The sequence below is a fragment of the Biomphalaria glabrata genome, chromosome 6 (assembly GCF_947242115.1).
Source record: "Biomphalaria glabrata chromosome 6, xgBioGlab47.1, whole genome shotgun sequence".
NCBI lineage: Eukaryota > Metazoa > Mollusca > Gastropoda > Planorbidae > Biomphalaria > Biomphalaria glabrata.
The window spans coordinates 33,228,549-33,242,579 of record NC_074716.1 but is presented as its reverse complement, the minus strand read 5'-3'; the positions used below and the strand labels follow the sequence as shown (position 1 = coordinate 33,242,579).

At 37.1% G+C, this 14,031-nt stretch overlaps 1 protein-coding gene across 2 annotated transcripts; it reads right to left on the bottom strand.

The window, feature by feature from the left end:
• Positions 1–1,633: 1,633 nt before the first annotated feature.
• On the bottom strand, positions 1,634–11,752 carry LOC106068620 (uncharacterized). Of its 2 annotated transcripts, none has more exons than XM_013228071.2 (8): positions 11,544–11,752; positions 9,721–9,912; positions 8,640–8,775; positions 6,535–6,679; positions 6,034–6,229; positions 4,707–4,922; positions 3,075–3,153; positions 1,634–1,965 (listed from the first exon to the last, which is right to left on the bottom strand). In XM_013228071.2, exons 1-8 carry the CDS (start codon positions 11,629–11,631, stop codon positions 1,776–1,778), a joined length of 1,242 nt encoding a protein of 413 aa, XP_013083525.2. In that variant the 5' UTR covers positions 11,632–11,752; the 3' UTR covers positions 1,634–1,775. The 2 variants fall into 2 exon arrangements, with proteins under 2 accessions (XP_013083525.2, XP_013083514.2); XM_013228060.2 differs by having other exon boundaries at positions 1,634–1,961.
• Positions 11,753–14,031: the final 2,279 nt, after the last annotated feature.

Below are 14,031 nucleotides of genomic sequence, written 5' to 3'. Positions count from 1 at the left end.
CCTACCGCTTATCTTCACTGCGCCTTAGACTCGAGTAGCATCTATATTCTTAACCCTTCTCCATGCACAACAGTTACGTCTGCAGTCAGTCCAGAAGTAGATCTGTGTCTTCTGTACAGGAGCTCGCCCGGTCAATGCTTCTTAGACTTTCAGTGGCGTTCATGTGGAAACGATCGTTTGACGAGACAATTTGGCAAACAGGGAAGCCTAACAGAACCCTCGTTGATGTACCTAAGGACTGAGTTCATTGCACTGTCGGGGATGGAAGAAAGCCCCAACAAACATGTCATTATCCACGCACCAATCAATTTGTTCAGACAGGCAGGTGAAGGCCGAGCTTCTAAAGGCCTAGCACTTGAGTTCCCAGAGTCTTAGACTCCACTCTAAGGACAATTGCAAAGAAGAAAAAATAGCACTTGAGTTCCCAGAGTCTCCACTCTAAGGACCATTGCAAAGAAGAAAAAATAGCACTTGAGTTCCCAGAGTCTCCACTCTAAGGACCATTGCAAAGAAGAAAAAATAGCACTTGAGTTCCCAGAGTTTCCACTCTAAGGACCATTGCAAAGAAGAAAAATAGCACTTGAGTTCCCAGAGTCTTAGACTCCACTCTAAGGACCATTGCAAAGAAGAAAAAATAGTACTTGAGGTGAAATGAAATTGTTTTTCATGTCATCTCCACAATGCTACTTTTATATGACTGTACATTTCCTTTGATTATTTAATACTTTGTTTCTATAGCATTTCCTCCAGAATAAAAACAAATTATAACTAGTTTTGTTATGATCACGCCACGGGTACTTTTAGCGGCCAAGTAAAAGGAAACAAACTCTCTTACTTTTGTCCGCCTTCCTATGACGTTTCGGTCTCAACAAATCGACTTGCTTTGAACAAACTTATTTCCACATTTTTTGTTTGTTTGCCTTGCAACGTTTTGGTGCATTGTTTTCTTTGACTTCTGAAAGTGAACCGTTTTATTTTAAACACTGATTATGCAATCCATTTTTTCATTAAAAAATACAGCTCTTTTAAAACAATTAACACAACATATGTGTTACTGCTACACTGGAACTACTTATGCAGTATATACAAGATACAATTATTGAACAATAACATAATAAAACATATATATATCCGAGTCGTGTCTTGAGACGCCTGACAGAACGGAAATATTTCTTCTAGAGATTATGATTTGGAAAAAAGCTCTTTGCATAATCCCCTGTCCGAAAGGCCCCCTTCAACTAAAAGATGATCATTTTAGGACATGTGTCAGTAGTTAACCAGGACCAAATGTTGTCATACATTTTGTTTTCACGTGTAGAGAATCATTCCATAGTCATACAGGCCTGTTATTCATGCAGGGGTCAACGCGCATTTAATGTGATCGCATGCTAGCATGCTTTAAATTAACATTTTGTAGAAAAAGAGTAGGGTTGTGGTTATTAGTAGTTAGGGTTCATAACTTTGACTAATCGAGCTGAAAGTGTCGACACCTGTCTGTTTGCATTTAAATATATATACCTGCGTTTCGGACCCATGAGTTGATCAGTCGGGGGCCGCATGAGTTTGTGATAACAAAAACTGTATCAGTGTACTATTTACACAAAAGGAATAAATACAATCTCAACTCTGTGCATTAAATTCAGGATCTTTTATATGAATACTTTAGGTATTAAAACAAAACAAAACGAATCACATAAATATGTTATCATTAAAATTGGAGCATTTAATCACATGGTGATGGCTGTCACGTGATATTCAATGGCATCCCAACACAGTCATCCATTCCATGGGTCAAGGCTAGCACTGAGGAAATGCGTCGGTCTTTTGCAGGTTCTTGATTGGTTTCCTCCTCCACACTGTTTCGGGAGCAACTCTCCGCGAAGCAGGCATCGATGGGGCTTGGAGGCTGGGATTTCAATCCATCCAGCTTGGTCTTCCTGTAGACTGTCACCTGGGCCATCCTTGCTTGGGGGTAGAATACGTTCACGTATTAGTTGTAGCACAAACCAAATAAACCAAACAAAAGCTAACTATACTCACTTATCACACTCTTTTTTTTCCTTTTCTACAATTGTTTGACTCAAGTTTCCTTTGTACAATTTCATTTAGAAATAAAGAATATTAGCAAAACTAATGACAATCTACTAATATAGATATATATGTAAATATAGTATGAACTTATTAGAGAAAATGAACAGAAACAAAAACACACACATATACATGCACAAATCGAAAAGCATCTTTATAAATTCTTAATTAACAATATTAAAATACTCATGGCATAAATAATCCTGACATGCAGTGATCATATAATTGCATTTAAAAAACAAACTATAATTCAAATTCTTAAGGGAAAAGTTGACCCATAAATATGCACACAATTATAACAGAAATACACATAGACAACAAAAACATGTAGTAATCTTTGAAAAGACTATTTCATTTAATGTACAATATATGTCTACATAGCACCAGAACGTACAAAGTCGGTGCTGCCTTTAGGCGCTAGACTAATACAATCCAACTAGAATCTAAGCTTAATTATAAATTCCTAGTCTTCATTGTGATCCGAACTCATATTTTCTTGTTAGATAGCCCCCCAAAAATCGCCTCACATCAGCGAAGGTTTGTTAAGCAGTTTTAATTCTGTTAAGGCGGTTGGTCGTTGTGCTGGCCACATGACACCCTCTTTATCGTTGGCCCTATAGATTTCAAGGTCTGGAAAGGGAACTTAACTTTTTTTTATAAGTCTGCAGTTTAAGATGCTAAACAGCTTGACGTCTGTTATAGTAATCCTCAGTGACACTTATACCACACGGACAGCGTGAAATTATTCTCAATAAAATATTTTACATTATACATAATGTGTGACTGTAAAACTATGTATCCATTCCCATGGCACTGAACTAAAAGAGAAATAGGTTTAAAAAATCTAAACATACAAGAAACATACAGAACAGATGCAGAGTGAGTTCAAAACACACACATTATAGGTCAATGTTTTGCACATGTTTGTTGAAAGTTTGTTCATATACTAGTAACAATTGGCCTAACAGTAAACAAAGTTTACTTACAGGCTTAAGATGGCGGCACTGACCAAAAGTACCAATGTAATGGTAACTATTAAAGTCGCCATGGTTGCATCGCTCATACCTAGACCATCAGAAGATACACAGGTTAATAAATAATTACTAAATGTATCTCTTATCTAGACTACTTTATGATAAAGAAGACCGCAAACAATAGTCGATTTCCCTTTTATATCTTTTTATTACATGTCCCTACAATGAGTTGTATATAGTACTGATTAATGACCCATATTATTATTATTGACAGAATCAGTCTTGAGACAGATACTCAAGTGACCTTTAAATTAGTAAATTATGCTATAGAGTCTTTTTTTTTTTGGGGGGGGGGGGCGGTTGGAAATTAAACTATTTATTAGAAGCCTGTGTACATCATTAAAGCCCTTGCATTTAGTCTTTACACAAAAGAAACTGGTACATTTGACTAGTACAATGCTTCTCAAACAAGTAATACTTGCTGAGGACCAGCCAACTCAAGTACCACTGTCCACTAGCACTTGATGAGGACCAGCCAACTCAAGTACCACTGTCCACTAGCACTTGGTGAGGACCAGCTAACTAAAGTACCTGAATCAGATGTCCTTAAGGTCCGAGAACGTCCCGTTCCCTATTATAGACCTCTTGACCAAGGAAAGGCTTTTATCCATGGCCAGGATGAGGCATCGGCTCTTCACCAATCCCTCTGTCCGAAGTCCCGCCTTATCCGAAGTGATCATGTATTCACACCCGGTGTGTCGCTAGTCACGACCCCCTTGAGCCCCGCACGAGTCAACTCAAGTACCACTGTCCACTAGCACTTGGTGAAGACCAGCCCACTCACGTACCACTGTCCACTAGCACTTGGTGAGGACCAGCCAACTCAAGTACCACTGTCCACTAGCACTTGGTGAGGACCAGCAAACTCAAGTACCACTGTCCACTAGCACTTGGAGAGGACCAGCCAACTCAAGTACCACTGTCCACTAGTGAAACGTTCATTGTTATCCGAGTTCTTTTGAAGAAGAAATTCTCATGCACACAATTCTATTGAGCCAAATGAAACTATAAGTATACAAGATTTTTTTTTAAAAAGGGATGTGTTTAAATCTCAAACAACTAATAAGTGATATGCACGATTTTGAATGTGTAGTGTAATGATAGATCTAGCTCACATTATGTTAGTAGATGACATTCAAAATAACCTGACATCTAAAGTTTGAAGTGTCATATGGCATTCCATACTGCTTAAATCTTTGTTGAGCAATGACACTTTGCGATAACGGACATTTATATTGAGCAATGACACTTTGTCATAACTGATACTTGTATTGAGCAATGACACTTTGTCATAACTGATACTTGTATTGAGCAATGACACTTTGTCATAACTGATACTTGTATTGAGCAATGACACTTTGTAATGATTGATAGTAATGTTGTGAATTGACACTTTATGATGACTTATACTTAGAAACGACACACTGTGATGACCTGAAATGAAGATGAACTCCAATCGGTAACAAGACTGGAAGGATTAGTCATCCCGTAGAGCCTTGGGGAGAAACTCTGCTGATAGGTGTAGTGCCTCACTGTGATGACTGATATTTCTATGTTAAGTTTGAGAAACATCCTTTGACTTACCTGACGTGTCAGCACTTTGTGCCACTGACTGAAGCTGTTTCTGAAAACATTCGTTGACACTGACCAGGCGGTCATCCTCTGAGATTAGTGCTTGATTCTCTTCATTCTGACATTTCAAACATTTTTCACTCATGGCCCTTTCCATATATTGACCAGGGGGGCACCTGATGCACTGTTTCAGCTCTCGAGACAAAAAGTGACCCATGGAACATCCTCCTGGATATTGAACGAAGATAAAACGGTCATAATTTGGAGTTTTTTAGGGGGCAATTTTAATGGGGAAAAAATGCATTGCTTTATAAATTTGAAAAACAAATCAGTTCAACAAATCAAAAAGTAGTGATTGCACCTAAACATTCCAAACTATACAACACTTTGAAATTGGATTGTTCGTTTAGATCTAATTGTGACGGGTGGACAGACCTGTTGTGTATTTGTGTTTCTTGCTGTGTGATTTGAACTGATCTGTAGGCCTACTGGTGTGTCAAACTGGCTTGGTGTCAAGGTCAACTTGTGTGTGTGTGCACTGTGTTTATTCTGAACTGTTTTGTCATTATTGTGTAATGCAGCCAATTATAGAGACATGTTTTCTTACTGTTCTATAAGTTTACTACCCACAAACAATAGCGGCTTTTCTTCTTTAGGGGCAAATATAAAAAAGCAACGACCATCATTTTCAAAACATGCACCCAAAATAACACTGAAAAAAATATAATTGACTTTTAAATGAAAACAAGACACTTTTCTGTAACACAATTAGCGTTTTCAATTTGCAGTTTCATATTATGTAGGAAGATTAGTTACTTCCCTTGGCTTTGGTGTGCAAAATGTGTGCCCGAAAAGGGCCTCAAAATGGCCTCGAATCTGAATGGGCCTCGCTTTTTTTGTATACACCTATACCTGAATAATGTCTTTCTGCAGCTCAGAATGCCGGAAATCGCTTGGATCCCGCTGGAGAAGCTCAAAACAATCTCCACTCTTTGGTGCTACGGCGAATACTGACGGAGCCTCTCTAATTGAAGTGCTGATTGTACAGGATTTTAGGATTTTATCATTCCAATGTGCGGGTCTGCTATCACCCTCCCTCTTAAGCAGACAACAGTTTACTTTGATTCCTATGTGACAAACTATAAGTCATAGCTGGCTCTGCCGTGTCCACGTCAAATAACGCTCAATTTCTTTAACATCTTGGAACTCAAAATAGATACGTCATTCGTGTTTTTGTCTTTGTTCTTGTAAGATCTAACGTCTATCTCGACGGGAAGTGTAAGAATTGATAAGGAAGCTCTTGTTATAAAACTGTGTTTTATGTGTCTCACAGACTTACGGCAGACCATGCCTCGTTTAGGATCTAAGACGTAAAGAGATGCGTCCCGACAACTGGCACTACTGGTGCTCTTGACACGAGTGCTAGCTGGCAACTCTAAGTACTGGAGGACTATCTTTTGAAGGTTGAGAGCTGCTCCGTGAGTTAACTCCTCCTCCAGGATGTTGCTATAGGCTGTTGTTAGCTTCAAGTAGAGCTGAAAAGAAACTTAATTATTAGTATAGTGAAATGTCTGCCATTGATTGTTAGGACAATTTCAGTGTCTTATTAGGTCAATGTCAGTGTCCAATAAGGTCAGGGTCTTATTAGGTCAATGTCAATGTTTAATTAGGTCAGGGTCTTATTAAGTCAATGTCAGTGTCAAATTAGTCCATGTCTTATTAAGTCAATGTCAGTGTCAAATTGGTCAGTGTCTTATTGAGTCAATGACATTGTCTTCTTGGGTCAATCTCAGTGCCTAAGTGTAGCCTAAACCCAGAAAACATGAAACTCCACACTTACGTGAGTGTATGTACTTGATTCATTCAGTGTACGTCTGCCAACGATTAGTGTAGACAAAGAAATTTGTTTTGGAAGCTCAGCATTGCACAATACAATAGCATCCTCGATGGTACATGTCTTCAACATCTTAGTTCTTTCACAGACTCTGAAACATAGACGTGAAGTACAGAGGGACATCTACATGGCAGAAGAACATAAGTCCTATTGTATAGCAGAAGAACATGAGTCCCATGGTATATCAGAAGAACATGAGTCCTTTTGTATATCAGAAGAACATGAGTTCTATTGTATATCAGAAGAACATGAGTCCTTTTGTATATCAGAAGAACATGAGTCCTTTTGTATAGCAGAAGAACATGAGTCCTATTGTATGTCAGAAGAACATGAGTCCTTTTGTATAGCATAAGAACTTGAGTCCTATTGTATGTCAGAAGAACATGAGCCCTATGGTATATCAGAAGAACATGAGTCCTTTTGTATAGCAGAAGAACATGAGTCCCATGGTATATCAGAAGAACATGAGTCCAATTGTATATCAGAAGAACATGAGTCCTATTGTATGTCAGAAGAACATGAGCCCTATGGTATATCAGAAGAACATGAGTCCTTTTGTATAGCAGAAGAACATGAGTCCCATGGTATATCAGAAGAACATGAGCCCAATTGTATATCAGAAGAACATGAGTTCTATTGTATATCAGAAGAACATGAGTCCTTTTGTATATCAGAAGAACATGAGTCCTTTTGTATAGCAGAAGAACATGAGTCCTATTGTATGTCAGAAGAACATGAGTCCTTTTGTATAGCATAAGAACTTGAGTCCTATTGTATGTCAGAAGAACATGAGCCCTATGGTATATCAGAAGAACATGAGTCCTTTTGTATAGCAGAAGAACATGAGTCCTATTCCATTTAAACACATAAAATACTAATAATTACTCCATAAACAGCAAATTTGTTGGTTTTTTTTCTATGGCATATCTTTTATGTTATACCCTGCTCACTTTACTCTGGACCAATGTCTCTGAAGGACCTACTGGAGAAGTTGTTCACGCTGTCTTTAGCAACTCAGCTCAAATTGAGATTATGAGCTCCAGTCTAGTTGATAGGTTTCTGCTTACTATTCTTGATAAGCGACTACCCCCCGCACCTCTGGCAGCCAAAAAGAAAATCTCTAAAACGTTAATTTGTTTAACGATTTTTGCGGCCCCGGATATAAGTAATATAGCTATTTGTTTTATGCTGTCGGGCTGTCGTTTGTCTGTCAGTCACGTTACATCTCTAAAACTACATTGGCTTTAAAAATTCAATGTCGCATCGCGTGCTTAGAAAAAGGATGCTACGAATCGACTTTGTGTCTTCTGAATGCTAAACCCTAATTTATTTTATTATATAAAGAAACTGTTTTTAGATTGAAATACATTTGTAAATGTATCCTACAGTATAGCACAAAGACTGCTTTCTTGTGTCATCACTAGACTAAAGGAAATAATGCTGTGATGTTGTTATTGTTTTGGAACATTTCCAAATATAATTCTGTTATTTTACAAAACAATGTATTCGCAAAATGTAAATACACATTACATACGTGCTCTTAGCATTGGCGGATCGAGGGGGAGGCGGTATGGGCAATCTCCCCACTCAAACCCTTTGAGTGGGGGCGAATCAATTTTTAATGTAGAAATCATAGTTTGTGAACAAAATTAGTTAAATATATTTATAATATAATGTACTTTTTGATATATGAACTTATTTGTATATTATGTAGCACCACATCTCAAATTTAAATCATTAGTAAATATTAATTGAAAAAGGGTGGTCTGTATATATATATATATATATATGTATGTGTGTGTGCCATGTGTGTATGTTAATACATAGGGTTAGGGTTTACTTGGTGTTAGGGTTTGGGTTTGGGAAAAAATAGCCCCCTCCCTCAAAAGTTTTGGATCCGCTAGTTGCTCTTAGTTGCATTAGCAGATTCTAATCTCAAGAAAAAAATACATTGTTGTTTAATGTTAACTTTGTAAAGGTATTACATGAAAACAAAAACAAAAAAGTTTGAATACTGAGACAAATTATTTTTAAATGCAATATTACCGAACCTGACTATGTCCACCAAAGTCCCGTTAGCCATTACAATCGTTGGCTTGGAATGCACTGTGACCACCTTAATGTTGCTGCAGTCTTGACTTAGTGTTATGATGAATGCAATACTGACATTGTCCGGGCGCATCAGCCCTGGAGACGATGTCAATGTGTACATTATATTTCAACTATAAAGTCCAACCGTTGGGCTTATTTCTAACTTGATCTTATTTTCAATTTGAGTGTCGAATAAGAAAAAACAATAAGAATTGAATCACGAGGGGAGGGTGAGCTGTGATACTAACACCAATGGGAAGTTCTTTAACAAGAAAAATAGTTTTAAAATACTTTCAACAAAAAAAATATCCTATTAAGTGTAATTGTATCAATTGGTCTGGATCAGTCATATAATGCAATCTTTGGTATATTTTAAGTCTATGACACTTGTGTACTAAATAGAGTCATAGTGAAATAGAACTTAAGTCGGACACTAGGGAGAATGATGGGTCATTTGTGTCCAGCAAGTCCCAAGAAAGAGCAAGTTGACCTGTCCAAATTACAATCATTAGAGACGTTCATTGCACATTAGGAGGGACAAACAATCATTAAATTATCAGCTGAGGAGAAAAAACAAAATCATTAAATTGAAGAATCCCTCTTGAAATTATTAAACACATATTTTTTGTGTGTGTTTTGAAAACAGGACATTTGTGGATTAAAAAAAGGAAAATTATTTGCTTAGACTCAATGAAATTTCAGGAAATTGTTTTATTTGCACATAGAAATATTTGAAAAATGTTTGATTGAAGATTAAATTTTAAAATGGAAAGAACAAATAATGGAAATCTTTTTATTAGTGTTAAATAGATAGATAGATAGATAGATAGATAGATAGATAGATAGATAGATAGATAGATAGATAGACAGACAGACAGACAGACAGACAGACAGACAGACAGACAGACAGACAGACAGACAGATAGATAGATAGATAGATAGATAGATAGATAGATAGATAGATAGATAGATAGATAGATAGATAGATAGATAGATAGATAGATAGATAGATAGATAGATAGATTGTCAAATAAACTTAACAATTGCAATCCGGAATATAATCTGGAGTCCATTTATTGTCCTGCAGCTTGCACTGGTAATTTGTCAGTGATGCAACGTCCAAGGCGTAGTCATAGTTGTCCGAGCAGTCTACTGTGAAAGAGATTGTTCCAGTCCAGTTGGTTCGCAGGCCAGCAACAATGTCACGAAAAGCGCTCCCCTCACAACCACGTCCTGGAAGAAAGAAAAAAGTCTCCCTTTCAGACCTTACTATCAGGGCAGAGTATGACAATCCCAGCTGTCTGTATGGTGAACGAGAGTATCGTGAGGCCAGCACAACGACTAACCGCCTTTACTTTCCTAATAAAAATAAGGTGCTCATTAGACTGGACTCAGGGGCGTCCTAAACAAAATCGTGAATTTCAAAATTCCACTCTTCGGGAGCGCCCAGCGCTTAACCAATCAGCAACCAGTCCTAAACACGTTCATAATACCTTGCTTGGGGCTTGGGAGTCTAAACATTTTCATAATACCTTTCTTGAGGTTTGGGAGCCTAAACACTTTCATAATACCTTGTTTGGGGTTTGGAAGCCTAAACACTTTCATAATACCTTGCTTGGGGCTTGGGAGTCTAAACACTTTCATAATACTTTGCTTAAGGTTTGGGAGACTTAACACTTTCATAATACCTTGCTTGGGGTTTGGAAGCCTAAACACTTAATATAGTTATAAATCCATGTTTGAATATTAACCTAGTCAAGTTTTTAAAAAAAATATATTAAAAAAATGGTAAGAACGTTTTGTCTAAGTCGGACTTTTGAAACTACATTCCGCGAGAGGCAACGATTTCCTTTCAGAACGTCTACACAACGGTTCTCGACTTTCAGAACTGCCGTGCATTTGTTGATGACTTTTGTACGACCAACAAGAGTCCACATCAAAACGTCTTACTTAACAAGAAGTTGATCGCACGATTTCCAAACCAATAACTGACTTTCGTTCGCTAAATGTAGCCCCAATGTCTCTCGCATTATAGTATTGCCTTTTTCTTGTTTGTTTTCCGCGTAGATTATAATAGGATGAGTAGTACGCCCAAGACACCAGCTTTATTCTCATCAACTATCGGGGAATTTTTGCGAAATTTCATTTTGATCCGAGAATGAGGAGTGGGAGAAAACCGTGTACAAAACGTAATAAGGGGAATAACTACACATATACAGCCACATATCTCATTACTGAACAATTTATTTCTGTTTTTCGATGCCAAACAAAATAATTAATTACCAATAATTAATTAGCTAATTGGTTAATATTTTGATTGATTATAAGTTCGTGTGTTGACTATCCACTTGATCTGAGAATAGGAAGTGGAAGAGATAACATGGCCACATAGTCTACAAGACAGAGGGACCTGATAGATATATATATAAGCTTTGTAATAAAAAGGGTGTGTGTGTGTGTGTATGTCTTCAATAAATTGATTTAATTTTTCATTAAATTCATAAACCCCCCGCAACCTACTGTTGGATCCTACAAGGGGGATGCGCTAACGAAATTTTGTTTTCGTTTAGGTTTCGTTAGGGAGTGAGTGTCACTGCTAAAAAAACTAATAGTTTGACGAGTGTCAGAGAAGAGCTCAATTTTTAGGCGAGCTTCTAAATCTAACCTTAGATCTAGTTGTGTAGTAAAACATCTCTGCACAATATTAATATTTCCATAAAGAAAAAAAAGTTCCGATCATTCCTCTAAGAAAAAAGGGAAAAGCGTTTTGGTTGAGAAAAGTTGATCAAACTATTAAGTGTAATTATTTCATTTCGTTGACACCTTGAAATGGATTGAGACTTTAGCAACAACTTTGAACTTACCTCGCAGATCAATAAACCCAAAGACCAAATGCGATAAAAGGGATGTACATAGTAACATTAAATACATAAATCTAACTGTTGGCTGCATCCTTCCAAAAAAATTTTTTTTAACTTTAAAATTAAATGAAGCACAAACTAAACGACGATAAGTATTGAACCCAAGCTCCAACAGAAACAATGTGCACAAAACAATAGATCGGCCATTGACATTCCTTGCACATCTATTCATTGGCAGTGCGCTAGTGTATGACGCAACAATTAATGACTAAGCCTTCAAGTCGCGAAATACAGGATGCGATATTTCAAGTGGTACCCATCAACGAGTGGTGTCGCCCTGCTGAGACATATATATCTGTCATCACTGAAGCAGAAAAAAGTCTTATTGTCCGTTGACATATTTATCTTCTTTAATAAAATTAGGCCTATGTTTTTAAAAAATAGACAACACTTTACTGATCTACAATTGGATAAAAACAAAACAAAACAAAAAACAGTAGATCCTCGTCAATATCTTCTTAGTCTCTAAGGATGTTTCGAAAATTGGACTCTGTGGGCAATGTATGAGTCAGACATCAATTGTACAGTGTCTCATGTGGTTGTAGTCCAAACATTTCTATTGCATTACTACATAGTGAGGAACCTTTAATTCGGGGTTGGATACTGAGACATTTTTATTTGGTGAAATGTTTCATGATAATCTCTTCCTCATCAGTACTTATTATGAATCTTTCCGTCGGAATTATTAAATAGTTGAAACTTAAATAATGGGAGGCAAGTGAGTTTGGAAAAATAACTTCAACTTTTTCTATGCGAGTTACGCCAAGCATCATTCTGTTTGTAGACAATGAAAGGTTTGTTTTAGCCACTTTTGTGCTTTCCTTCTATGCCTTAAAGACACTAAGTGCTGCACGCCACGAGGAGCACTATGGGATAGTTTCTTCCATTCATGGGTGTTGATTGCGCATTGTTTGAGGGGCTCTTGAGAGAATCTTTATAATGTAATAGACGAAGCCTACCCTTGACCTAGGTCTAGCCGGCTTTTCAACCCTAGGATCTGACTTAAGAGAAATTAAAGACAGCTTCAAGTTTCAAAAAATGAGAGTTAGGTCAACTTCCACCACAATGGAACATCATCATTAGTGAAAAACAGTTTGTATTTCTTTTCCTACGATTAATCATTGTAGTTTTGAAGTTATTTACATTCTAAGTAATCTTTTCAAGTTGATTACTTGGAAAAAGTTTTTCATGCAAAAATTATAAGTTTTTTTCTGCTAATGTCAATGTTCTATCTTTGATTGTGTATGATATTGTGTGTAGGAATCATTCAGTATCCTTTTGAACATACTACTTGGTGTCTACACTTGGTGCTAAATAACTTAACAAATGTTGAACCAACACAACGAGTTTGTATAGAATGTCATACTTGCCAAGAGATCATGAACAAAAAATAATTGAATGAGAAAGAAATGAGCAATAGATTTTAAATCATTCAGCAGCAGTTGATCATTTTTTTTTTTTCGATTTTTTGTCGATGAACCTCCTAGCAAAATTAAGATCAAGCTTTACACCGACACGGCAGCATCCTGAATTATAAGGTCGTACACCTGTTTAAACTTGGCATCCGCTGCCATGAGCACAGTGAGGAAAATGTGGACAAGTAACATCTACTTCCACTCAAATTAAAGCTGTAGGTACTTCGCTAGTGGTCTCCGTACTTACACAAGTAACATCCACTTCCACTCAAATTAAAGCTGTAGGTACTTCGCTAGTGGTCTCCGTACTTACACAAGTAACATCCACTTCCACTCAAATTAAAGCTGTAGGTACTTCGCTAGTGGTCTCCGTACTTACACAAGTAACATCCACTTCCACTCAAATTAAAGCTGTAGGTACTTCGCTAGTGGTCTCCGTACTTACAACAGCATGGGCAAACTAGGTAGCCGACTAGTGGTGGCCTAGCACAGCAGTAAAAACATTGCGCAAGTTGTATCAACTCTCATATATAGTAGAGCACTAGGGCTCTACGTCTACTTCTCTAGCGCCAAGTCTCTTCTATAACTCTTGGTTTATTCGCTAATGTTTTAATAAACTTGCTAGACTACTTATGTTAGAAGACCTTTGTTGTTTTTAAAAATTCCATTTTTTTTCTTTTGTTTATTTTGATATTTCATTTGCGAAGCAGGACGTTTTGGCGCCGCCATTTTGGCGACGTCGTTTTAACGCGAAGGTCGTTTTGGCGCCGCCGTTTTGGCACAAGGGACGTTTTGGCGCGAAATACATTATGTACGTTTATTGTATTATTTCGTTAAAAAGAATTATGCATATGCATATATGTTAAGACATATTTTTGACATACAGAAGAAGAAATATTTGTGTCCGCTATTTTTGGTATTTAAGTTTGTTATTTAATTATTGTTAAATCTCTAACATTACACAACACCAGGCTGCCATCCATACTTCACAGTATGCATGCATGAAATAGTCAAAA

Bases quoted from the DNA above. Each gene is read 5' to 3' on its own strand.
- LOC106068620 (XM_013228060.2), bottom strand. From the start codon at position 11,631: ATGCAGCCAACAGTTAGATTTATGTATTTAATGTTACTATGTACATCC. The intron at 6,230-6,534 runs GTAAGTGTGGAG...GTTTCTTTTCAG, and splicing joins AATCAAGTACATACACTCAC to CTCTACTTGAAGCTAACAAC. The intron at 1,962-3,074 runs GTAAGTAAACTT...CCCCCAAGCAAG, and splicing joins AGTGCCGCCATCTTAAGCCT to GATGGCCCAGGTGACAGTCT.